This window comes from Heptranchias perlo, chromosome 26, assembly GCF_035084215.1.
Source record: "Heptranchias perlo isolate sHepPer1 chromosome 26, sHepPer1.hap1, whole genome shotgun sequence".
Classification (NCBI taxonomy): Eukaryota; Metazoa; Chordata; class Chondrichthyes; order Hexanchiformes; family Hexanchidae; genus Heptranchias; species Heptranchias perlo.
In genome coordinates, this window is record NC_090350.1 from 22,905,469 (window position 1) to 22,933,351 (window position 27,883).

General features: G+C 43.8%; 1 protein-coding gene across 1 annotated transcript; it reads left to right on the forward strand.

Annotated features, from left to right (window-relative positions):
• The first annotated feature begins 1,156 nt into the window (after positions 1-1,156).
• On the forward strand, positions 1,157-27,820 carry LOC137342565 (palmitoyl-protein thioesterase 1-like). Its single transcript, XM_068006527.1, has 9 exons — positions 1,157-1,286; positions 2,284-2,393; positions 2,895-3,022; positions 3,159-3,229; positions 5,494-5,596; positions 8,265-8,355; positions 21,053-21,151; positions 22,566-22,637; positions 26,552-27,820. The coding sequence occupies exons 1-9, from the start codon at positions 1,166-1,168 to the stop codon at positions 26,672-26,674; spliced, it is 918 nt and encodes a 305-aa protein (XP_067862628.1). The 5' UTR covers positions 1,157-1,165; the 3' UTR covers positions 26,675-27,820.
• Positions 27,821-27,883: the final 63 nt, after the last annotated feature.

The window sequence follows — 27,883 nt, forward strand, 5'->3', positions numbered from 1 at the left end:
TGTCCTTATGTAAGATCTTGGTTAGACCTCATCTAGAATACTGTGTCCAGTTTTGGTCCCCTCACTTGGTGGGTCGTATAGATGCTCTGGAAAGGTTTAGAGGAGCTAAAATGATTTTAAAGGCCCTTAGTTACCATGATAGGCTGAGAGAGCTGGTTATTCTTACTCTAGAAAAGCAGAGACTTCAGGGAGATTTGATTGACATTTTTATAATAATGAAGGGACTAGTTCATGTGGATAGACTATTTGAATTAGGTTAGGGAGAATCAGGGGGCATGCAGTTAAGTAATTTAAGCATAGAACTAGGTTAGATGTCAGGATTTTTTTCTTTTCACAGAGGGTCATTAACATTTGGAACAAGTTAGCAGTTCATGCAGAATGTGCAAGTGATCAAAAGGGAGCTGGATGGGTTCCTGCCTGTGGCTATCGTAACGTACCAAGGGTAGGTGGGGTATTGGTTGATGTGCCTCGTGGTCACTGTGGTCTCCTGAACTCGTTTTCATCAACTTCAGGGGTTCGGATTGGAATTTCCCAGATTTTGGCCCCCCATGAATTGTCCTAGGGTTTTTTTCCCCTTTCCCACGAGATTACTTGGCTGCTGGTGGTTGGGGGTGATGGGAATCATGATGCTCAGTTGCACCATGGCTGTGTGGGACAGGACCAACTGGTCTTTCCTGTTCATTTTTGGACGATTGTTCTGTTTATGCTTCTCAAAACATGATAAACCTATGAAAAACAAAAATATAAATACACAACTGGGCTCAATGTTTAGAGGAACCCGAGCTGCTGCTGACTCAATTCAAAACCCACAACTTCCACAACACCTGCTCCTTTGAGAAAATATATTTACGTTCACTCAAACTGATCAACAAGAAAGCAGTAATCCACATTTCAAGAGAAAAAAGTGGAATCTACCATGATTACCCATTGCATTTGAAAAATGTCTAAATAAGATGTGAAACTGCCAAATAGATAATTGTGGAGTATCTTAAAAATAACGTTACGATTAAATAAAATTGTTCAACACCACAACTCCTCCCCCAGTTGAATAAAATGAATATTTTACTCCACAGCCCAAACAATCCACCGGCTCACTGTCCCGATTGAGGGCCACTCAACCAACGAGATCACATGACAACCACGCGGGTCATGTGACTTGTGTAAGATGGCGGCGCAGGGAGGAGGGTGGTTTGTGCTGCTCTTCTTCTTCGTCTTGGAAACCGTGTCATGGAAGACAGCCCGGAACAGCACGGAGCCACCGCCGGTGGTCATTTGGCACGGGATGGGTAAGAAGAAGGAGACAAAAAAAAAATCAAATACATTATTTGTACAATCGAATATACTTCAGAAACGGAGTGAACTGGGAGCTGGCTGATCGTGGAAGCACAGCGACTGTTTCTACCGCTGTTCGGTTCATGGACAGAGACGCGATTCGTTGTTTGCATTAAATGTTTGGAAAAATTGCAATGTCAAAATGCACAAACAATTTTTCTGTTACAGATCTTATGTAAATCGCTGATTCAAAACACACAAAACACTACATTGCAATTATTTCGATGTTTGCTTTAGAAATGTTCTCGATGTTATACGATAAACCTGCAGTTGCTGCTTTACAGTTTTTATTAAGAATACAATTATGGTTTTAAACCTTTTATAAAGGGCATTCTGTTACTTTAAGCTGTCTCGTGGGATCAAGTCAGGCAAATCCTATTACAGTATAATCACGCGATGAGACACGAAATATAGTAGTGAAAGCGGACTTTGTTTAAGCAGCGACAGGGCAACATATTTTGCATAATAGCTTGAAAGTATATACAGCATTTATAACTAATGAAAGGAACCATTGCATAGCGTTTTACTTTTTTGACTTTACAAACATGCTGCACTGACATAACTTGTCAAAATGCAGCTTTATTATATGCATTTGATTCTACCTGGACCAACTGATGCACACTTCCTCAAACAACAAAACCCATTTAATGCAGTAAAACTTCTTTACCCAGAGAATGCTACCAATGTGGAATTGCTACCACATGGAGTAGTTGAGGCGAATAGCATAGATGCATTTAAGAGGAAGCTGGATCAGTACACGAGAGAGAAAGGAACAGAATGTAATGTTAGATGAAATAGGATGGCAGGAGGCTTGTGTGGAGCATAAACACTGGCATAGACTCATTGGGCCGAATGGCCTGTTTCTGTGCTGTAAATTCTATGTAATCTATTCACATAGCTATGGTGATACTTCAGTCTTGTTTTGCTTTCTGTATAAATATTTAATTTTAGGTGACAGCTGCTGTAACCCTCTTAGCATGGGATTTATCAAGAAACTGGTGGAACAAAAAATCCCTGGAATTTATGTTTTATCCTTGGAAATTGGAAACAGCATTGCTGAGGTATGTTTTAATGAGGGATAATAAACTAGAATGAATTATAATTGTGATCTAAAGTTTTAAATGCTATTACAAAATAGTTTTATTATTCCTAGCAGCAGTACAGCAACTTTGTTGAATTACTCAATACAAATGACCTGGTGCTGTTGAGTTCATTACAGTAGCTCTGCAATTCACTTGGGGTGGTGCACAAAAATATTTGAAGGGTTTTCTAATTAATTAAAAAGCTTAAAAAATATGTTGTACTAGAAGTTGTGATTATCAGTTACAATCAGGAACTATTGTACATGTAGCACTTTCAGTACAGACGGGGAAGTGAATCTGTGGTTCAGTGCCATACGTAACCCTGAAAATTGGACAGAAAGCATTAATGTGTGAATGTTAATTATTCAGTGACTAAATTCTGATTTTCGAAAATAAGGAACTTGTGGTCGAGAATCAACTACTGTTAACGATACAATCCTTCACAAAGATCTCTCTGCATTGGAAACTGTTTTTCTTTAGGACATGGAGAACAGTTTCTTCATGAATGTAAATGACCAAGTAGAGCTGGCGTGCAACATCTTGTCCAAGGACAAGAAGCTACAGAATGGATATAATGCGATGGGCTTCTCTCAAGGAGGTCAGTTTCTGTAAGTGTGACCAAATGAGTCCTACTGGCAATTAAATACTTCTTTTTAAAAAAATGCAGGCAAAGGGGACTTTTTATAGCTTGGCTGCTTATTTTGCATACAGAACTTCTCACTTGTAGTTTTGTGTCCGTTATAGGAGAGCTATGGCACAGAGGTGTCCTTCTCCCGCAATGATAAATCTCATCACGTTTGGAGGTCAACATCAAGGTAATATTTACTGGTCCAGTCTACTCCATTTAAATGCATATTTGTTCAAATGTATAGTTTTGAAAGGCTGAAACCCGTACATTGTTATAGTTGTATAACAAATCCATTGTTAAAGTGATTGGCTGTAACATTCCGTAGGTATTGCATCTGAAGGTGGCATTGTCAAGGTCACGTGTGACTAAGTACAGTTGGGCTCCAATAACATGATGCGACAGTCTCACTGTACTTACTCTGAAGTCCCTTATCTTGATAGTTAGAGCATGACCTTTTTAAAATTTCAACTGGAATGGCCTTCTCCATTGCTACCCTGGCATTTCCGCTGTGGATTTGGAAGTTAGCACAGGGAATAAAGAAATATTCGTGTGGAAAGCTTCACTTCTCAGTTGCGAGTGAAGCTGTTGAAGATTGAGTTCAAAGATCAGCCCGATAACACCCCCCAGCGATTGAACTGCCTGAATCAGCCATCACGAAAAATTGGTGCCACTCTGAATCAGTGTCGATTAAGATCAAGTCGAAGCAACAGGCATTGTAATCAAGCATCTACCTGGCTCCACTGAGCTTTAAAAATCAGCTCTGACTGTCCTCCATCCCAACTGACCATGATAATCATCCACCATTGACCCCACCCCCACAGACCATAAAGAACGAACTTGCAATTATATAGCACTTTCTTGACCTCAGAATATTCCAAAGCGCTTTACAGCTAACGAAGTGTAGTTACTGTTGTAATTTAGGAAACTTAGTAGCCAAATTGCGCACAGCAAGGTCTCATGAACAGCAATGAGATAACGACCAGATAATCTGTTCTTTTAAAAAGTGATGTTGGTTGAGGGATACCTATTGGCCAGAAGGAAATAGTTCCATGGGATCTTTTACACCTTCAGTACGACACTGAGGTGTCAGCCGAGATTACGTGCTCACATCTCTGGTGTGGGACTTGAACCCGCAAACTTTCTGACTCAGGTGAGGGTGCTACCCCCGAGCCATGGCTGACACTTTAAAATAAGAAATTTTATCCAGCACCCCTCTGACTACACTGTACATTGAAATTGGCCCTGGGATATCCTTTTGCTTCCTGTAACCATGAAATGCAGGCAACATTTTGAAGCAGCCTCTGGTGAAATTGGATTTGTCACCGAAATCCTCCAATGCAGCACTAAGTATTGCTACCCAACCCCTCCCCTCAGGAAAATACCAGTCTGTTTTCTTGCCTATCCCCCACTGAGGAGCCCCACCTCTTGCTCCCTCGACCCTAGTCCCACCAAATTGCTGATCACCTAACTTCCCTTCCTGGCCCCTATGTCAGCTGATATTGTTAACAGTTCCTTCTCCTCAGTTACTGTCCCCTTCAAACCTTCTTTCCCTTCTCAAAAAATCCACCCTTGACCTCTCTGTCCTTGCAAATTACCGCCGCATCTGCAACCTCCCTTTCCTCTCAAGTCCTTGAACGTGTTGTCGCCTCCCAAATCCATGCCCATCTTTCCTGCAACCAAGTCCCGTTCACCCATCATCCCTGTGCTTGCTGACCTATATTGGGTCCTGGTCCAGCAACAATAACTGTTTTAGAATTCTCATCCTTGTGTTCAAATCCCTCTATGGCCCCACCCCTCCCTATCTCTGTAACCTCCTCCAGCCCTACAACCCTCCAAGATCTCTGCGCTCCTCCAATTCTCGTCGCTTGCGCATCGCCGATTTTAATTGCTCCACCATTGGTGGCTGTGCCTTCAGCTGCCTCGGCCCTAAGCTCTGGAATTCCCTCCCTAAACCTCACCGACTATATCTCTCTTCCTTTAAAATGCTCCTTAAAACCTCTCTTTGACCAAGCTTTTGGTCACTTGACTTAATATCTCCTTATGGGGCTTTGGTGTCAAATTTTGTTTGATAACACTCCTGTGATGTGCCTTGGGATGTTCTACTATGTTAAAGGCACTATATAAATGCAAGTTGTTATCCTCCCCACATCTTTATGTGGACTGCAAAGTTCAAAACAAAACTGCCCCAAAATAAGTTTAACGACTTATTAATAACATGTTGGTGTACAAAGTGACTTGGGGACAGATCTCTGAATAAACGACAGGAAATCAAACTGAATACACCAGTATGTTGCACCTTGCAGATCTCCCCTTGAATCAAGGTGTTTTTTTTAAATACGGAAAGAAAAATAAAGTAATCATTTCAGATCTTCCCTTCAGCCTAAGTTCTGATTCTGATTCTGTTTCTCTCTCCTCTTTCCACCCCCACCCCCAACCCCCCCCCCCCCCCAGGAGTGTACGGTTTACCCCACTGTCCTGGAGAAAGTTCCCACATCTGCAACTGGATAAGAAAAATGCTGAACATCGGTGCTTACACTAGTCCAATTCAAGAGCAGTAAGTAGATCAGTATTAAGAGTTTTTAAGCTAGTCCTGTCTTGTGTCATTCATTCACATGGTCAATAATTACATGAATCATGTGTCTAATGATTATTCCACAGTGAACTAAGAAACAATCAGTAAATATTTATAATGCTATGAGAAAGCAAATAGGCTGCTCACGGCCATGTGTCCATTTATGAGGATAAAACAATAAAAGCCACACTCTGAATAACTAGCAAGAGATACAATTAGTGAATTGCAGAATAGCTGTTCCTCTTTTGCACTCATTAAAATTCACTCTGGTTAATGATACAAAACAGATCTCAAAGGAAAATCGCGCTTGACTACTTGATAAAAGTTCTTTGACGTGACAGATATGGTGGATGGGAGAAATGCAGTGGATGTGCACACGGCACCAAAAAGCCTTTCACAAAGATGTAACAAGCCATTGGAGAATATTCAGGAGCAGCAAATTTGATTTAAAAACTGGTTTGAAGGGAGGCAACAGAGTCGGAGTTAAGGGCAATTTCTCAGCGGTTGGTTGGGGTATCCCATGGGGTTCTGTTCTGGAACTGCATTTGTTCACTATGTATATCAATGAGGGTGCTAGAGGGACTGTAGTCCAAACTTGAAGATACTAAAATAGGAGGCATAGTAAATAAATGAGGACCAAAGGAAACTGCAGGGGGGGCAGTGGTTTGGGTTAAAAAGTGGCAGATAGAATTCAGTGTCAGTAAGTGTGAGGTGGTACTTGATTTTAAAAAAGTAATAATTATAACTTGAATGGGAGAAAGCTGGTGAGGTGGAAGAGGAGGAATTCTGGGGTTCAGGTTCACAAGACAAAGCCATCAAGAAAGCTACCAGAATACTGGGTTTTGTGCCAAGAACAATAATATATAAAAGTCAAGCAGTATTGATGAATCTAATAGAAAACCTGAGCAAGACAACAGTTGGAATACTGTATCTAGTTTTGGACTCCACCCTACAGGAAGGATGTTGAGACACAGTACAGTGTGGATTCATGAGGATGTTGCCTGGTATGAGGAAATATAAATATGAAAAGACTTGAAAAATGACATTTTCGTTAGCATGGAGGAAAATATGGGGTGGTTTAATAGAGGTGCTTGAAATTATGAAGGAAACGAACAGAGTAGATAGAACTTTTCAATGATGGAGGAGTCCAGAATGAGAGCAAGAAAACTTTTTTTTTGTTTTACACAGATGGTTTTGAGGCTGTGGAATGCGTTACCTGAGTTAGTGATCGAAGTAGAGACGATGTCAAAACAAGAATAGGTTATAAAAACAGAAAATGCTGGAAATACTCAGCAAGTCAGGCAGCGTCTGTGGAGAAAGAAACACAGTTAACATTTCAGGTCGATGACCCTTTGTCAGCTCTGACGAAGGGTCATCAACCTGCAAAGTTAACTGTTTCTTTCTCCACAGATGCTGCCTGACTTGCTGAATATTTCCAGCATTTTCTGTTTCTAGTTCAAATTTCCAGCATCTGCAGTATTTTGCTTTGATAAGAACAGGTTGGATAGGTGGTTGAAGAAAAGGGGAATAAAGGGATATCGAGACAGGGCAGGAACATGGGATTAGGAATACGGCTTACGTGGAGGATGAACAGCAGGGCCTGAAGGCCTGATGTAGTGTTTGAATTTGCATAGAAATTATAGGTAAAAACTTAAGTTTTTTTTAAATGTTTGATAAGTAATAAAAAAAAACGACAATGAATAAAACTTTGTGGAGATGTTTGAGTGGGGCTTGCTCTCTGTTTTGATTTTCTCTAAGAAACAAATGGTCTACTTCCATTTCCAATTCAGTTTTTGCCCAGGACTTTCCTGAAGTAAATCTCTCGTTGTCCACAATGACGACCGTTTGCAGTGCATGAGTCCATTTTATTAAATGGGATGGGGCAGGGAAATGAACCAGATCAGCAAATGGAGAGGCAAAACAAGACCAAATAATTTCCATTCACAGTTATTAACATGAGAAATAGCAGCAGGAATAGCCTACTCCCGCCATTCAATAAGATCATGGCTGATCTAAAACCTCAACTCCGCTTTCCCGCCCAATCCCCATATCCCTCGATTCCCCTAGAGTCCAAAAATCTCTCAGCCTTGAACATATTCCACGACTCAGCATCCACAGCCCTCTGGGATAGAGAATTCCAAAGATTCACAACATACTGAAACATATAGTCATTATATTGCTCTTGGGGTTAATTAGTTTATGATTGTAGTGCTATGGAGTATCCATGTGTAATTGGATTGAGGAGACTTGCGTTTTTTCACTTGGATGCTCTCAAAGGTCCTTTGAAAATGTTGTAAGCACCTGGCTCGATGCTCATTTCACCTATCACTCCCATATTGAATCTCTTCAGTCCACTTTCCACCTTGTCGACAGCACTGAGTCACCCACAACTTTTGTAACTACAAACGTGGCACATTATCCCTCCTTGTCCTCTTCAACCTTTCTTTCTGCATTCAACATTGTTGATTATTGCATCCTATCTCCACTGTTTCTCCTATGAGGTCCACCCCCACAGCACCAACCTCACATTTCCTCCCCTACTTGTACCAACATAACCATAAAGGGTGTGGTGAATTTGAAACTAGTCATTTTTGTAATTGTTTAAGACCTATAAACTAATTCAGTTCACTTACAATTGCTTTCCTGCTAGCTTGGTGCAGGCAGAGTACTGGCATGATCCCTTGAACGAAGAGCTGTACAGGAACAAAAGCATTTTCTTGGCAGACATTAATCAAGAAAGGGTACGTACTCAATGTTGCTTAGTGAAATAAACTTAACCAACGAGATGAATTTTTTTCCCCAATATGGTAACTTGTATGGGAAATTGTATGTTGTGAACCATAAGAGATAGGAGCAGGAGTAGGCCATTTGGCCCTTCGAGCCTGCTGTGCCATTTAATGAGATCATGGCTGATATGATTTTTACCTCAATCCACTTTCCCGCCTTTTCCTCATATCCTTTGACTCCCTTGCTGATCAAAAATTTGTCTAACTCAGTCTTGAACGTATTCAATGATTCAGTCTCCACAGCTTTTTGGGGTAAAGAATTCCAAAGATTCACGACCCTCTGGGAGAAGAAATTCCTCCTAATTTCCGTCTTAAATGGGCGACCCCTTATTCTGAGACTATGCCCCCGAGTTTTAGATTCCCCCATGAGGGGTAACATCCCCTCAGCATCTACCCTATCGAGTCCCCTCAGATCTTGTATGTTTCAATAAGATCTCCTCTCCTTCTAAACTCAGAGTATAGACCGAACCTGTTCAATCTTTCCTCATAAGACAACCCTTCCATACCCAGAATCAACCTAGTGAACCTTTTCTGAACTGCCTCCAATGCAAGTATATCTTTCCTTAATTAAGGGCACCAGAACTGTACGCCAGGTGTGGTCTCACCAGCACCCTGTACAGTTGTAGCATGAGTACGGTAGCATAGTGGTTATGTTACTGGACCAGTAATCCAGAGGCCTGGACTAATAATCCGTCAGCTGGGGAATTTAAATTCAATTAATTAAATGAAATCTGGAATTTAAAAAAAACTAGTATCCGTAATGGTGGCCATGAAACTACCAGATTGTCGTAAAAACCCATCTGGTTCACTAATGCCCTTTAGGGAAGGAAACCTGCCGTCCTTACCCGGTCTGGCCTATATGTGACTCCAGACCCACAGCAATGTGGTTGATTCTTAATTGCCCCCTGAAATGGCCTAGCAAGCCACTCAGTTGTAAAATCGCGCTAAAGAAAGTCGTAATAAGAATAAAACCAGACAGACCAGCTGGCATCAGACCACTAGGCACCGGACACGACAAAGGCAAAACACCAAGCCGAGTCGACCCTGCAAAGTCCTCCTCACGAACACCTGGGGACGTGCCAAAATTGGGAGAGCTGTCCCACAGACTAGTCAAGCAACAGCCTGACGTGGCTGAAAGGTATGATTCTGTGAGTATAGCCAACATCCCAGACTCTTCCATCACCATCCCTGGGTATGTCCTGTCCCACCGGCAGGACAGACTGACTGGAGGTGGCAGTACAGTGATATACAGTCAGGAGGGTGTGGCCCTGGGAGTCCTCAACATTGACTCCAGACCCCATGAAATCTCATGGCATCAGGTCAAACATAGGCAAGGAAACCTCTTGCTGATTACCACCTACCACCCTCCCTCAGCTGATGAATCAGTCCTCCTCCATGTCGAGCTCCACTTGGAGGAAGCACTGAGGGGAGCAAGGGCACAGAATGTACTCTGGGTGGGGGACTTCAATATCCATCACCAAGAGTGGCTCGGTAGCACCTCGACTGACCGAGCTGGCCGAGTCCTGAAGGACATAGCTGCCAGACTGGGCCTGCGGCAGGTGGTGAGCAAACCAACACGAGGGAAAAACCTACTTGACCTCGTCCTCACCAATCTACCTGTTGCAGATGCATCTGTCCATGACAGTATTGGTAGGAGTGACCACCGCACAGTCCTCGTGGAGATGAAGTCCCATCTTCGCACTGAGGACACCGTCCAATGTGTTGTGTGGCACTATCACTGTGCTAATGGGATAGATTCAGAACAGATCTAGCAGCTCAAAACTGGGCATCCATGAGGCGCTGTGGGCCATCAGCAGCAGCAGAATTGTATTCCAGCACAGTCTGTAACCGCATGGCCCGGCATATTCCTCACTCTACCATTAACAATCCAGGGGATCAACCCTGGTTCAATGAGGAGTGTAGAAGAGCATGCCAGGAGCAGCATCAGGCGTACCTAAAAATGAGGTGCCAACCTGGTGAAGCTACAACTCAGGACTACATGCGTGCTAAACAGCGGAAGCAACATGCTATAGACAGAGCTAAGCGATTCCACAACCAACGGATCAGATCAAAGCTCTGCAGTCCTGCCACATCCAGTCGTGAATGGTGGTGGACAATTAAACAACAGGAGGAGGAGGCTCTGTAAACATCCTCAATAATGGCAGAGTCCAGCACGTGAGTGCAAAAGATAAGGCTGAAGGCGTTTGCAACCATCTTCAGCCAGAAGTACCGAATGGATGATCCATCTCGGCCTCCTCTCAATATCCCCACCATCATGGAAGCCAGTCTTCAGCCAATTCGATTGACTCCATGTGATATCAAGAAACGGCTGAGTGCACTAGATACAGCAAAGGCTATGGGCCCAGCAACATCCCGGCTGTAGTGCTGAAGACTTGTGCTCCAGAACTAGCTGCGCCTCTGGCCAAACTGTTCCAGTACAGCTATAACACTGGCATCTACCAGACAATGTGGAAAATTGCCCAGGTATGTCCTGTCCACAAAAAGCAGGATAAATCCAATTCGGTCAATTACTGCCTCTTCAGCCGACTCTCAATCATCAGCAAAGTGATGGAAGGTGTCGTCGACAGTGCTATCAAGAGGCACTTGCTTACTCACCAATAACCTGCTCACCGATGCTCAGTTTGGGTACGGCCAGGACCACTCGGTCCCAGACCTCATTACAGCCTTGGTCCAAACATGGACAAAAGAGCTGAATTCCAGAGGTGAGGTGGGAGTGACTGCCCTTGACATCAAGGCAGCATTTGACCAAGTGCGGCACCAAGAAGCCCTCGTAAAATTGAAGTCAATGGGAATCAGGGGGAAAACTCTCCAGTGGCTGGAGTCATACCTTGCACAAAGGAAGATGTTAGTGGTTGTTGGAGGCCAATCATCTCAACCCCAGGACATTGCTGCAGGAGTTGCTCAGGGCAGTGTCCAAGGCCCAACCATTTTCAGCTGCTTCATCAATGACCTTCCCTCCATCATAAGGTCAGAAATGGGGATGTTCACTGATGATTGCACAATGATCAGTTCCACTCGCAACCCCTCAGATAATGAAGCAGTCCGTGCCCGCGTGCAGCAAGACCTGGACAACATCCAGGCTTGGGCTGATAAGTGGCAAGTAACATTTGCGGCAGGCAAGTACCAGGCAATGACCATCTCCAACAAGAGAGCATCTAGCCACCTCCCCTTGACATTCAACGGCATTACCATTGTCAAATATCCCACCATCAACATCCTGGGGGTCACCATTGACCAGAAATTTAACTGGACCAGCCACACAAATACTGTGGCTACAAGAGCAGGTCAGAGGCTGGGTATTCTGCAGCGAGTGACTCACCTCCTGACTCCCCAAAGCCTTTCCACCATCTACAAGGCACAAGTCAGGAGTGTGATGGAATACTCTCCACTTGCCTGGATGAGTGCAGCTCGACACCATCCAGGACAAAGCAGCCCGCTTGATTGGTACCATCCACCACCCTAAACATTCACTCCCTTCACCACCGGCGCACCGTGGCTGCAGTGTGTACCATCCACAGGATGCACTGCAGCAACGCGCCAAGGCTTCTTCAACAGCACCTCTACCACCGAGAAGGACAAGAGCAGCAGGCACATGGGAACAACACCACCTGCACGTTCCCCTCCAAGTCACACACCATCCCGACTTGGAAATATATCGTCGTTCCTTCATCGTCGCTGGGTCAAAATCCTGGAACTCCCTTCCTAACAGCACTGTAGGAGAACCTTCACCACACGGAGTGCAGCGGTTCAAGAAGGCAGCTCACCACCACCTTCTCAAGGGCATTGAGGGATGGGCAATAAATGATGGCCTTGCCAGCGACGCCCACATCCCATGAACAAATTTTTTAAAAAAAGGCCAATATTCCGTTTGCCTTCCATTGGTTCCTCTTTATCCACCCTGCCCGTTACTTCCTCAAAGAACTCGAATAAATTTGTCATACACTATTTCCCCTTCATAAAACCATGTTGACTCTCCTTGGTTGTATTATGATTGTCTTTCCCAATGTCCTGCTACTACTTCCTTAATAATGGATTCTAATATTTTCCCAATGACAAATGTTAGGCTAAAGTTACCTGCTTTCTGTCTCACTTTCTTCTTAAATACGGGTGTTTGCGGTTTTTCAATCCGCTGGGACCTTCCCAGAATCTCATGAATTCTGGAACATTACAACCAATGTAGCCACTTCCTTTAAGACCCTCTGATGCAAGCCATCAGGTCCAGGGGACTTGTCAGCCTTTAGACCCATTAGTTTACCGAGCACTTTTTCTCTCGTGATAGTGATTGTTTTTAATTCCTCCCTCTCCTTTGCCCCTTAATTATCTTCTATTATTGGTATGTTATTCGTGTCTTCTACTGTGAAGACAGATACAAAATATCTGTTCAATTCCTCTGCCACTTCCTTGTTTTTCATTATTTCCCCAGTCTCATCCTCTAAGGGAACAATGTTTACTTTAGCTACCCTCTTTTTATATACTTGTAGATGCTTTTACTGTCAGTTTTTATATTTCTTGCTAGTTTACTCTCAATTTATTTTCTCCCTATTTATTTTCTCCCTCTATTATTCTTTGTCGTCCTTTGCTGGTTTTTAAAGTTTTCCCAATCTTCGACCTTACCAGTAATCTTTGTCATGTTGTATGCTTTTTCTTTTAACCTGATACTATCCTTGACTTCCTCAGTTAGCCATGGTTTGTTCACTCTTTTTGTGGAGTCTTTCCTCCTCACAGGGATATATTTTTGTTACGAGTCATAAAATATCTTTTTAAATGTTTGCTCTGCTTATCCACCATCATACCATCTAATCTGTTTACCCAGTCCACTTTAGCCAATTCCACCCTCATTCCTTTATAATTGCCCTTATTTAAGTTTAATACAGTGGTTTCAGACCCAAGATCCTCGCTCTCAAACTGGATGTGAAATTCTACCGTGTTATGATCACTGCTTCCCAAGAGATCCTTCACTTTGAGATCATTAATTAATCCTGTTTTGTTACCCATTACCAAATCCAAAATGGCCTGTTCCCTGGTTGGTTCCCAGAAGTATTGGTCTAAGAAACAGTCCCTAATACACTCTATGAACTCCTCCTCAGGGCTACTTTTGCCAAATTGATTTGTCCAATCGATGTGAAAGTTAAAAATCACCCATAATTATTGCAATACCATTTTTACAAGCCCCCCTAATTTCCTGATTTATATTTTGCCCTATAGTGTAGCTACTGTTAGGGAGCCTATATACTACTCCCATCAGTGATTTCTTTCCCTTGCTATTTCTTACCTCCACCCAAATTGATTTGACATCTTGATCTTCTGAGCCAAGATCATTTCTCACCATTATACCAATTTTATCCTTTATTAACCACCTTTACCTTTTTTTCCTATCCTTCCGAAATGTTAAATAACCCTGAATATTTAGCTCCCAACCTTGGTCACCTTGCAACCAAGTCTCTGTAATGGCCACGAGATCATACCCATTCGTTTCTATTTGTGCCGTCAATTCATCTAATTATGAATGCTGCGCACATTCAGATAAAGAACCTATAATTTTGTCTTTTTACTATTCTTTCCTACCCCGGCCCTATTTGCTAGTGCGCTCTTATGTTTGCATGCTCTGTCCCTTTCTGACACACACACTTTATCATTACCACCATCACGTAAACGTGACTCCAGGATGGTTTGTTGCCTCCCTGGTGCCAGGGTCATGGATGTCACTGAGTGGCTACAGGGCATTCTTAAGGGGGAGGGTGAGCAGGCAGAGGTCGTGGTCCACATTGGGACCAACGACATAGGTAGAAAGGGAGATGAGGTCCTGCATCAAGAATTTAGGGAGCTAGGTAGCAGGACCTCAAAGGTTGTAATCTCTGGATTACTCCCAGTGCCACGGGCTAGTGAGTATAGAAATAGGAGGATAGAACAGATGAATGCGTGGCTAAAGAGTTGGTGCAGGAGGGAGGGTTTCAGTTTCCTGGATCACTGGGCCTGCTTCTGGGGAAGGTGGGACTTGTACAAGTCGGACGGGTTGCACCTGAACCAGAGCGGGACAAATATCCTTGCGGGGAGGGTTGCTCGCACTGTTGGGGGGGGTTTAAACTAACTTGGCAGGGGGATGGGATACAGAGTGGAGCTACAATAGGGGGTGATGTGCAGCCAAATACAGAGAAAAAAAGTCAGCTTGGAAGACAGGGCAAATGTGAGGGCAAGGCTGGATGGCATCTATTTTAATGCAAGGAGTCTTGCGAATAAGGTGGATGAACTGAAGGTGTTGATAAACACATGGGAGTATGATATTGTTGCTGTCACAGAGACATGGTTGAGGGAGGGGCAAGACTGGCAGCTCAATATTCCGGGGTACAGAATCTTCAGGCGAGTCAGAGGGGGAGGTATAAGAGGAGGGGGGGTCGCAATATTAATTAAAGAATCAATTACTGCTATAAGGAGGGATGATATATTAGCAGGTTCCTCTAATGAGGCCATATGGGTGGAGCTTAAAAACAAAAAGGGGGCAAGCACTTTGATGGGAGTGTACTATAGGCCCCCAAACAGTCAGGGGGAGATAGAGGAACAGATATGTAGGCAAATCTCAGAAAATTGTGCAAATAATAGGGTAATAATAGTGGGGGATTTCAACTTCCCCAATATTAACTGGGATACTCAGAGTGTAAAAGGCTTAGAGGGTACAAAATTCTTAACGTGCATCCAGGAGAGCTTTTTGAGCCAGCATGTAGAAAGTCCTACAAGAGAGGGGGCGGTACTGGACCTAATTCTAGGGAATGTGGCCGGCCAAGTGGAAGAAGTGCTAGTAGGTGAGCACTTTGGTGACAGTGACCATAATTTGGTGAGATTTAAGGTGGTCATGGAAAAGGACAGGGAGGGGCCGGAAATAAAGGTTCTAAATTGGGGGAAGGCCGATTTTAATAGGATAAGGCAGGATCTGGCCAAAATGGACTGGGATCAGCTGCTTGTAGGAAAATCCGCATCGGAGCAATGGGAGTCTTTCAAAAGGGAGATTGAGACCATACAATGGCAACATGTTCCCGTAAAGGTCAAGGGTGGTTCCAAGAACTCCAGGGAACCTTGGATGTCAGGGGATATACGAGAATGGATTAGGAAAAAAAGGAGGGCTTTTGGCAGATACAAAAGGCTAAAGACGGAGGAAGCCCTAGAGGAGTACAAAAAGTGCAGGGGGATACTTAAAAAAGAAATTAGGAGATCAAGGAGGGGCCATGAAATAACACTGGCGAGCAAAATAAAGGAAAATCCTAAGATGTTTTATAAGTATATTAAGGGTAAGAGGATGACTCGGGAAAAAATAGGGCCCATTAGGGACAAAAATGGCAATCTGTGTGTGGAGCCGGCAGATGTAGGAGGGGTTCTAAATGAATTTTTTGCATCTGTTTTCACTATGGAGAAGGACGATGTAGACATAGAAATACGGCAGGGGGACTGTGATATACTCGAACATATTAACATCGAGCGGGAGGAGGTATTGGCGGTTTTAGCAGGCCTAAAAATGGATAAATCCCCAGGCCCGGACGAAATGTATCCCAGGCTACTGTGTGAGGCAAAGGAGGAGATTGCGGGGGCTCTGACACATATATTCAGAACCTCTCTGGCCACAGGGGATGTGCCAGAGGACTGGAGAACCGCTAATGTAATACCATTATTCAAGAAGGGGAGTAGGGAAAAACCGGGGAACTACAGGCCAGTGAGCCTAACATCAGTGGTAGGAAAATTATTGGAAAAAATTCTGAAGGACAAAATTAGTCTCCACTTGGAGAAGCAAGGATTAATCAGGGATAGTCAACATGGCTTTGTCAAGGGAAGATCATGTCTGACTAATTTGATTGAATTTTTTGAGGGGGTGACTAGGCGTGTGGATGAGGGTAACGCAGTGGATGTGGTATACATGGATTTCAGTAAGGCCTTCGATAAAGTCCCCCACAGGAGACTGGTCAAGAAGGTACGAGCCCATGGAATCCAGGGTGCCTTGGCACTTTGAATACAAAACTGGCTTAGTGGCAGAAGGCAGAGGGTGATGGTCGAAGGTTGTTGTGACTGGAAGCCTATGGCCAGTGGGGTACCACAAGGATCGGTGCTGGATCCCTTGCTGTTTGTGGTCTACATTAATGACTTGGATATGAATGTAAAAGGTATGATCAGTAAGTTCGCTGATGATACAAAAATTGGTAGGGTGGTAAATAGCGAGGAGGATAGCCTCAGTCTGCAGGACGATATAGATGGGTTGGTCAGATGGGCGGAACAGTGGCAAATGGAATTTAACCCGGAAAAGTGCGAGGTGATGCACTTGAGGGACTAACAAGGCAAGGGAATACACAATGAATGGGAGGACCCTAGGCAAGACAGAGGGTCAGAGGGATCTTGGTGTGCAAGTTCACAGATCCCTGAAGGCGGCGGAACAGGTAGATAAGGTGGTAAAGAAGGCATATGGGATACTTGCCTTTATTAGCCGAGGCATAGAATATAAGAGCAAGGAGGTTATGATGGAGCTGTATAAAACACTGGTTAGGCCACAGCTGGAGTACTGTGTGCAGTTCTGGTCGCCACACTACAGGAAGGATGTGATCGCTTTGGAGAGGGTGCAGAGGAGATTCACCAGGATGTTACCAGGGCTGGAGCGCTTCAGCTATGAAGAGAGACTGGGAAGATTGGGTTTGTTTTCCTTAGAGCAGAGGAGGCTGAGGGGGGACATGATTGAGGTGTACAAAATTATGAGGGGCACAGATAGGATGGATACTAAGGAGCTTTTTCCCTTCGTTGAGGGTTCTATAACAAGGGGACATAGATTCAAGGTAAAAGGCGGGAGGTTTAGAGGGGATTTGAGAATGAACTTTTTCACCCAGAGGGTGGTTGGAGTCTGGAACTCACTGCCTGAAAGGGTTGTGGAGGCAGGAACCCTCACAACATTCAAGAAGCATTTGGATGAGCACTTGAAATGCCATAGCATACAAGGCTACGGACCAAATGCTGGAATATGGGATTAGAGTAGACAGGGCTGATGGCCGGCGCGGACACGATGGGCCGAAGGGCCTCTATCCGTGCTGTATAACTCTATGACTCTCCTGTACTACTTCCTTGTCTTTTCTCTATCAATCTAAACTTCGCCTCATCTGAACCCTCCCCCCTCTATTTAGTTTGAAGCCTTCTCTACTGCCCTAGTTATTTGGTTCGCTAGAACACTGGTTCCAGCATGGTTCAGGTGAAGCCCATCCCAACGGTACAACTCTTTTTTTTTTCCCCCAGTACTGGTGCCAGTACTGGGAGGAGGCTCTGCAAACATCCCCATCCTCAATGATGGCGGAGTCCAGCACGTGAGTGCAAAAGACAAGGCTGAAGCGTTTGCAACCATCTTCAGCCAGAAGTGCCGAGTGGATGATCCATCTCGGCCTCTTCCCGATATCCCCACCATCACAGAAGCCAGTCTTTGGCCAATTCGATTGACTCCACGTGATAGCAAGAAAAGGCTGAGTGCACTGGATACAGCAAAGGCTACGGGCCCCGACAACATCCCAGCTGTAGTGCTGAAGACTTGTGCTCCAGAACTAGCTGCGCCTCCAGCCAAGCTGTTCCAGTACAGCTACAACACTGGCATCTACCCGACAATGTGGAAAATTGCCCAGGTATGTCCTGTCCACAAAAAGCAGGACAAATCCAATCCGGCCAATTACCGCCCCATCAGTCTACTCTCAATCATCAGCAAAGTAATGGAAGGTGTCGTCGACAGTGCTATCAAGCGGCACTTACTCACCGATGCTCAGTTTGGGTTCCGCCAGGACCACTCGGCTCTCCAGACCTCATTACAGCCTTGATCCAAACATGGACAAAAGAGCTGAATTCCAGAGGTGAGGTGAGAGTGACTGCCCTTGACATCAAGGCAGCATTTGACCGAGTGTGGCACCAAGGAGCCCTAGTAAAATTGAAGTCAATGGGAATCATGGGGAAAACTCTCCAGTGGCTGGAGTCATACCAAGCACAAAGGAAGATGTTAGTGGTTGTTGGAGGCCAATCATCTCAGCCCCAGGACATTGCTGCAGGAGTTCCTCAGGGCAGTGTCCTAGGCCCAACCATCTTCAGCTGCTTCATCAATGACCTTCCCTCCATCATAAGGTCAGAAATGGGGATGTTCGCTGATGATTGTACAGTGTTCAGTTCCATTCGCAACCCCTCAAATAATGAAGCAGTCGGAGCCCGCATGCAGCAAGACCTGGACAACATCCAGGCTTGGGCTCATAATTGGCAAGTAACATTTGTGCCAGATAAGTGCCAGGCAATGACCATCTCCAACAAGAGAGAGTCTAACCACCTCCCCTTGACATTCAACGGCATTACCATTGCCGAATCCCCCACCATCAACATCCTGGGGGTCACCATTGACCAGAAACTTAACTGGACCAGCCATATAAATACTGTGGCTACGAGAGCAGGTCAGAGGCTGGGTATTCTGCGGCGAGTGACTCACCTCCTGACTCCCCAAAGCCTTGCCACCATCTACAAGGCACAAGTCAGGAGTGTGATGGAATACTCTCCACTTGCTTGGATGAGTGCAGCTCCAACACTCAAGAAGCTCGACACCATCCAAGATAAAGCAGCCCGCTTGATTGGCACCCCATCCACCACCATGAACATTCACTCCCTTCACCACCGGCGCACTGTGGCTGCAGTGTGTACCATCCACAGGATGCACTGCAGCAACGCGCCAAGGCTTCTTCGACAGCACCTCCCAAACCCGCGACCTCTACCACCTAGAAGGACAAGGGCAGCAGGCACATGGGAACAACACCACCTGCACGTTTCCCCTCCAAGTCACACACCATCCCGATTTGGAAATATATCGCCGTTCCTTCATCGTCGCTGGGTCAAATTCCTGGAACTCCCTTCCCAACAGCACTGTGGGAGAACAGTCACCACATGGACTGCAGCGGTTTAAGAAGGCGGCTCACCACCACCTTCTTGAAGGCAATTAGGGATGGGCAATAAATGCTGGCCTCGCCAGCGACGCCCACATCCCGTGAACGAATTTTTAAAAAAATCCCCCATGAATCGAAACCCACTTCTCCCACACCAATCTTTGAGCCACGCATTCATCTCTCTGATCTGATTTACCCTGTGCCAATTCGCTCATGGCTCAGGTAATAATGTGGAGATTACCACCTTTGTGATTCTGCTTTTTAATTTAGTCCCAGCTGCTCAAACTCCCTCAGCAGAACCTCTTTTTTAGTCCTACCTATGTCATTGGTACCTACATGGACCACGACGACTGGATCCTCCCCCTCCCACTCCAAGTTCCTCTCCAGTCCAAAGGAGATGTCCTTAACCTTGGCACCAGGTAGGCAACACAGCCTTCGGGACTCTCGCTCTTGGCTGCGGAGAATAGTGTCTATCCCTCTAACTATACTGTCGCCTACTGCAACCACATTCCTTTTTACTCCCTCCACTTGCATGGCCCCCTGAACCATGATGCCATGGCCAGTTTGCTCATCCTCCCTGCACTCGTCCACAAGGGCTGCAAGAACCTCGTATCTATCGGACAAGTGCAGAGGCTGAGACTCCTGCAGTGCTACCTCCTGGATCCCCGTCCCTGTCTCACTCGCAGTTACACCCTCTTGCCCCTGACCATGTGCCAATTCTGCAGTATTTAGTCTTAAGGGGTGTGACTGCCTCCTGGATCAAATTGTCCAGGTAACTTTCCCCCTCCCTGATGCATCACAATATCTGCAGCTTGGACTCCCGCTTCTCAACTTGGAACCGAAGTTCCTTGAGCTGCAGACACTTACCGCAGATGTAATCACCCTGGACAAAACTGTCTGGTAGCTCCCACATATTGCAGCTGCAACACATCTCCTGCCCTGTCAACTATTTTATTTATTTAATTGATTACTTCAATGCCAATCAAATTATTTTTTTTTGGTTGAACCAAGTACTGGCCTTGTTTAATTTATTAAATTAAGTTTAGTTTTTTTTTTAAATTAGTTTTATGCTGTAAGTTACTTAGCCCACAGTCCTAAGAAGAAAATAGAAGAGATACTCACCACCAATGACCTACCTGCCATACCAGTGACGTCACGCTGCAGTTTTGTTTTGTTGTTGCTGTGACCTGCTCTCGGTACGCTCCTCTCCGCTCTGCTGACTAATCAAATACACTTTAACCCTTACTGCACCAAATCCCCTCACTCACCAAATTCCCAATTATAGACTCTGTCGAAACCAGACTCTGTCGATAGCTACTACTCCGTGCTCCCTTACTCTGTATGTTAGCAAAACCCTTCTGAATTTGCGCTAGCTAGAATGTCAATCGCCTGAGTCAGCCCCAGCCCCATTAAATGTCAGCACAGCATTAGGAATCTAACAGGCTGTGCCACCATCGCCCCAATCATCGTATCCTTTCAGAAGTGTAATTTTGCCTTCCTTTTTTGCCTTTCACTGCATTCTTATATCTGCGTCCCAGGTTGCCACTTTTGCTGTTAGTCATTTAGTGGAATAGATTTGTTAGAGTCTTAATGTAGCAGCTGAGTTTCAGCATGTGCAGAAATAAATAGAAATCAAATGATATTTAAGCCTGGGTTTTAAGTGCTGTATTTGAGTGGAAATCAAACAATTATTGTCACTAATTTTGTTACAGGGCATCAATGAAAGCTATAAAGAGAATCTGATGAAATTGAAAAAGTTTGTAATGGTGAAATTCTTGAAGGATTCCATGGTTGACCCAGTTGATTCAGAGGTGAGGATGGAAACTCTTGACTCTTCACCTAACTTATTGTAATTGCTGCAGTTGCACCTAGAATTTTAGTTCTGTAAATGTTAGTAATCATCAGGACACTTCTAATTTCAATTGTTTATCAATTTGTTTCCACATTTTTATTTTAACTGCTTGTGAGAAGTTACCAAAGGTAGCTATCAAATCGATAACATAAGGAAACCAAATTGACTCGTAGACAGTTGTTCGTTGGAATATTTCCTTCCTGGCTCCTATGCTGGCTGACATTGTAAACGGTTCCATCTCAAGTACTTGTTCCCCTCTGTTTTAGAAGTGCCATCACCGCCTCCTCAAAAAAGAACCCTTGACATCTCTGTCCTTGCAGACTATCACCCCATCTCCAATCTCCACTTTCTCACCTCCCAAAGTTGTACCCATCTTTCCCTCAACTCTGTTTGAAACACTCCAATCAGGTTTCCGCCTTTGCTGCAGCACCAAAAGGCTGACAAAAATGGCCCTAACCAGTCACAAATGTCCAGCTAAATGGGGCTACTCTTACTTAGCTGATCCTGGCCATAGCTGTAGGAATGGCTTTTCTTCCCAGCCCTGCGCCGTTAACTCATGTCCCCCAAGGATCTAGCCAAGGTCCCCTCCTCTTCCTCATTTAAGTGCCACACCGTGCCATCATCCGTAGAGATGGGGGTCAGCTTCTACATGTACGTGGACAACACTCAGCTCTACTTGTCCATCACCTCTCAGTACAGAGGCAGTGGAAGTGTCCAGTCAGACTGCTTATCCGACATCCAGTCTTGGATGAGGTGCAGTTTCCTCCAGCTAAGTTTTGGTAAGACCAAAGCCAGAGTCTTCAGCTCCTGCCACAAACACTGTACCCATCCCTCTCTGTAGTCACCGTCTCAGGCTGAACCAGACTGTCAGCAATCTTGATGTCCTATTCGACCCTGAGGTATGTTTCCAGCTCTACTCTCCATCACAAAGACTGCCTGCTCCCAACTCTGTCAGTGCCTACCCCTGCCCATCTGCTGTGGAAACGCATCTTGCCGTTGATATGTCTGGACTCAGTATTCCAGTGCTCGTCTCCCGTCCTCCTCCCTCTGTAAATTTCAGCTTATCCAAAACTCTGCTGCCCATACCCTATTCCACATAAAGCCACACTCACTCCTACCCTTGGGTCCTGGTCCCCCCAATTCCTCAAATTTAAAATTCTCATCCTTGTATTTAACTCCTGTCATGGCCTCACCCCTTCCCTATTTCTGTAACCAGCCCATATTCTCAAAGTAAAGCTGAACAATTTTAGAATCACATCATTTCAAAACACAAGCCATGACAAAAGCAGTGCAGTAACAACAGTGCTTCCTTTATAAGCAGTCCCATTTTGACAAACCCAGCACTAAATTATCACTTTTCATCTCTGTTCCAGTGGTTTGGTTTCTATAAAATTGGCCAGGCGAAGGACACTTACAGCTTGCAAGAGAGTGCTCTTTATCAAGAGGTAAGATTTGTTACCATGTTACTTACGTGCTTTGCCTCATCTATGCTGTAGAAAGGCACCTCTCTTGGGGGACTTAATAATAGTAGGTTAACACAAAGTTCCTTTTCCGTAACCTGTGTTTGGATCTCTGCTGACTGTAAAAAACCCTATGTGAAAGGAGTCTGGGCGGTCTCAAACCACTTCCAAGATGACCCACCACAAAGCAAGTTACAGTAGGTAAAGAGGGCTCTCCAAATGAAATGAATCTGTAGATCAGCAATGGGGAATAAACAGGAGATGGAAAGGTTACAAATCAGATTTATACCTGTAAGAGGAAAGAAAGGAATGTATTAAAGGCAGGGGTTCCATGGATAAATGGAGAGATTAGATCAAATTTAAAATTTAACAGCAGTTAGCACCTACAAAACAATAAAAAAAAGTTTTGAAAACAGAACAGAAAAGCCAAGAAAAAGTTAGCAAAAAAACCACCAAGGACAATAAAGCTTTCGAAACATAGGTACAGGGGTAAACTGTTCAGCCCCTCAAGCCTGTTCCACTATTCAGTTAGTTCACAGCTGATCTGTATCTTAACTCCATTTACCTGCCTTGGTTCCGTAACTGGATGGATATTGCCTGTCAAAAATCTATCAACCACAGTTTTGAAATTTTCAATTGACCTAGCCTCAACAGCTTTTTGGGGGAAGTGTGTTCAAGATTTCCACTACCCTTTGTGTGAAGTGCTTCCTGCCATCACCCCTGAATAGTCTAGTTCTAATTTTAAGGTTATGCCCCCTTATTCTGGGCTCTCCCACCAGAGGAAATAGTTTCTCAATCCACACCATCAATTCCTTCAATCATCTTAAACTCCTCAATTAGATCACTCCTTAATCGTCTGTATTTAAGGGAATAAAAGCTTAGTCTATGCAGCCTGTCCTCATAATTTAACCCTTTTATCTCAGTTATCACTAGTGAATCTGCACTGCAACCCCTCCAAGGCCAATATATCCTTTCTTGCAGTGTCCAGAACTGAAGGCAGTACTCTAAATGCAGTCTAACCAAAACTTTATATAAGTAACAAATTCCACCCCTTTGTATTCCAGCCTCCTTGAGGCAAAGACCAACAGTCTAATAATAAGTGGTAGGATACTGGTGTAAAACTGGGAACAACATGGATACCAAAAACAGAGGGACCTTGGAGTGCATATTCACAGATCCCTGAAGGTAGCAGGACATGTAGATAAGGTGATTAAGGAGGTATACAGGATACTTTCCTTTATTAGCCAAGGCACAGTATATAGGAGCAGAGAGGTTATACTGGAACTGTATAAAACAGTAGTTAGGCCAGAGTTAGAGTACTGCATACAGTTCTGGTCACATTACAGGAAAGATGTGATTGCACTGGAGAGGGTACAGAGGAGATTTACAAGGACTGGAGAATTTTATCTATGAAGGAAAGATTGGATAGGCTGGGGCTTTCTTTGGAACAGAGGAGGCTATGGGGAGCTTTGATTGAGGTATATAAAATTATGAGGGGCCGAGAGTGGGTAGGAAGGACCTATTTCCCTTAGCAAAGAGGTCAATAACCAGGGAGCATAGATTCAAAGTAATTGGTAGAAGGATTAGAGAGAAGTTGAGAAATCTTTTCACCCAGAGGGTGGTGGGGGGTGGGGTCTGGAACTCACTGCCTGAAAGGGTGGTAAAGGCAGAAACCCTAATCGCATTTAAAAAGTACTTGGATGTGCACTTGAAGTGCCGTAACATACAAGGCTACGGACCAAGAGCTGGAAAGTGAGATTAGGCTGGCTTGCCTTTTTCTTTTGGCCAGTACAGACACGATGGGCCGAATGGCCTCCTTCTGTGCTGTAAATTTCTATGATTCAGTCCATTAACCTTGTAATTTTTTTTTCCTGTCCTCTAGCTTTGTGATTTCTGTACTTGGACCCCTAAATCTCTCTGCTCCTCCACAGTTGCTAGCTTCTCACCATTCAGAAAATACTCTGATCTATCTTTTAGGTCCAAAGTGAATGACCTCACACTTCCCCACATTGAACTCTTATCTACCACAATATTGCCCACTCATTTAATCTATCAAAGTCCCTTTGCAACTTTCTGCTCCCATGTACACTATTTACTATACAACCTAACTTAGTGTTGTCAGCAAACTTCGATATACGGCTCTCCATTCCTTCATCTAATCATTTATAAATATAGTGAAAAGCTGAAGTCCCAGTACAGATCCCTGGGGGACACTAGTCACATCCTGCCAATTTGACAGACCCACTATCACTACTCTGTTTCCTACCTCTTAACCAATTCGCCACCCATGTCAATAGGTTCCCTCCAATTCCTTTCTTGTTCTAAGTCGAGGTTGGGGTGGGGCTTCTAAGAGATGAAGGAGGCAAACTTTCAATGGAGAGCGAGGGAACAACATGGATACTAAAATCATTGCTTTGTCTCAATTTTCTGAGTTGGTGGCTATTAGGACTGTGGAACTACCAACGGTGGGAATAAGAGTTACTCGAGGTTATTATTGAAAGCAAAGTAGTACTAAAAGGTTACTTCAATTTACATAAATCACTTGGAATTAATGGTTTACACCAGAGCGTGCCAAAGAAAGCTGGGGAAGAAATTGTGCAGGATCGGGCTATAATTTTCCAAAATTCTATGGAAAGGAGGGTGATAAGTATGACATCTCTTTAGAAAAGACAGGCAAAAGTAATGGTACATGGTTAGAGAAATGGTTGCATGACAGAAAATAGGGTGGGATAAAATGGAATTTTCTCAATGGAAAGGTGTGGGGTTCCACAGTGGTCAGTGTTCGGCTGCTTCTATTTACTATATACACAAGTGATCGGGACTATCAAAATTTGCTGATGACACTAAATTGGGGAGTAATGATTAAGACTGTGAAAGAATTCCAGGAAGACATTGGTGAGTTAGCAGGATGGGCAGATCCAATTTAATGTAGAAGAGTTAAATAATACTTTTTGGAACATGGAGAGGAAAAGTAAACATTTTAAATGGAGCACAGGAACTTTGGGATGTTGGTGTGTATATGTATGCATGGGTCATTAGAAAGAGGCAGTACAAGTAAATAATTCCATAAAAAAAGACAAACTGAACCCTTGGGTTTGTAGCTAGAAGCATAAATACAAAAAGCAAGGAGGTAATCGTAAACCTGTACAAAACCCTCGGCTGCCGTTAGATCATGATGTCGAGTTTTCAGAACATAAGGATTTGAAAACAATGGAGAAGTTGCAAAGATTCACTCGGGTGATACCAGGGTGAGCAATTACTTGGAAATAATTAAAATTAGGACTTTTTTTCTGTGGAGTTGAGGTTTAATGGGTGACCTGATATTGTCTTCAAGATCATGAGGTAAATAGTTTCCATTTGCCAGTGAGACAGTCATGAGGGTGCAAATTCTGATTAGGAGACATGAGGAGACCAGTGTACCAGGCAGCCTTGGTAATTGGAGCAAAATGTAAATGGTTTCAAATGAACATCTTCACCACACTGTATTGGAAATAGGTTAGTCTTGTAAAAGTGATACGGAGGCACTAGTTTTTTTTAAATATAAGTATTACATTTAATTCTTACCTTTTGGAAAAATATTTTGATTGTACAAACTGCATTGAGTGCAACATGTGAAAGTCCCAAGTTCAATCCTTAGCCTGTACTGAATTTCCTGATCTCAGCCAAAGTAGTGTTGTGGTGGCACAGGTTCCTGCTTTTGATCACTATTTAGCAAATCCTGCTGGAAGTGCAGATCGTGCAAGGACAGGATCTGGTTTGGCTGGAATAGGACCAGATGCACAAGGTAACATGGGGATAACCAATACCCACATACCTTTAACTGGTAGGAATCAGCTGTTTCATGGGTGGAGGCTTGACAGAAAACCCAAGGAAAAAGTGAACATTTGCTTTGCTCGTAGGATCGATTGGGGTTGAAGGCGATGGACAAGGCGAGCAAACTGGAATTTCTAACTGCAGATGGGGACCACCTTCAGTTCTCAGAGGAATGGTTCATCACCAACATAATTCCCTACCTCAAGTGACCCTTTCACGGAGCTGTCGACTAATTGATTCACCCCACCATTAACACATCTAACATCGTGTAATGTTGTAAGTTTTGTAAAACAGCTTATTATCCAAGTTTGAAGTAGTTTCAAGCTTCTTGCTAATCCAAGATACCGCAGAGGTTAAGGAGGGGGAAAGTGCCTTCAGAACCCTCGAGCAAGGAGAATGGTTACTTGTACTCTTCACATCTTGCAAAAGCTTGATAATGCTTTAATTGATTTGAATGTCACTAACTTCTTTCTCACAGCAACTGTTCCACTGTACTGAATCGCAAGCTTTTTCCTGCATCAGTTCCAATGAGGCTTTGCTTTTTAGCAGATTACTATCCACAGGACAGCACTAAAATTATTAAAATGTTGTCATTTCAACTACAAATGGAATTTAATTGAGATGATATTTACATTTTCCTTCCCAATTACATGTTTTTAGATTTCTCCCCGGTTAATGAGAAACAGCTGCAGTTTTCTCAATTTCTGTAGTTTTTTTGGGAGGGAAAAAGAATTACTGAAGGTATGCATTCTTCCATAGCATCATCAAAATTATGACAGACATTGAGAATGCTCACTTAAATAGCATTTCTCACACATATACCTACCTTTAATTTGTATGGTTCAGTAAGAGTGTATTTCGTTCATCCAGGCACTTGTCCTAAACAACTGCTTTTGGGTAATGCATCTTGCATTGGTATGTGGAGTATAGCCTGTGGCAATGATATTTCCACCTCAAACACTGTTAAGACAATTTCAAGTACTAGAGATGCCATGACATACCTTCCTAACAGCTCACGCAGTCCTACAGGATCAAGGTGAGAAATCACAATTCAGAATCAGACTATTGGTGTTTACAAGTTTTTAAAAAAAAACTTCGTTCAACATGTGTGCAGGGATCAGCACTGGTAATTTAGAGGTGATTGTAACAATGTTGTTAGTTACATGACGGTATTTTTCCAAACTAACTTGCTAAAAGGATGTTACTGTGACGAATGCAGTACTGGTTAGTTTGGAGCTGCAGGAATTTCACACTAACAAGTTCTGCTTCATTCTACAAATCGTGAACCTATTTAGTGTCCAATTTTAATTGTATTTGATCATTTGCTTGTTTTTCTAATAAAATTTCCCATCATACTTGTTTTGTGCAAGTACCATCATTGTCTACTTATTTATAATGTAGTTTGTTCCCCTTGTAAC

What these genes read in the sequence shown, in the direction of transcription:
- LOC137342565 (XM_068006527.1), top strand. Translation starts at nt 1,166, where the DNA reads ATGGCGGCGCAGGGAGGAGGGTGGTTTGTGCTGCTCTTCTTCTTCGTC. An exon ending in GGTCATTTGGCACGGGATGG is followed by an intron (nt 1,287 to 2,283) that starts GTAAGAAGAAGG and finishes ATTTAATTTTAG; the next exon opens with GTGACAGCTGCTGTAACCCT. An exon ending in TTGGAAACAGCATTGCTGAG is followed by an intron (nt 2,394 to 2,894) that starts GTATGTTTTAAT and finishes GTTTTTCTTTAG; the next exon opens with GACATGGAGAACAGTTTCTT.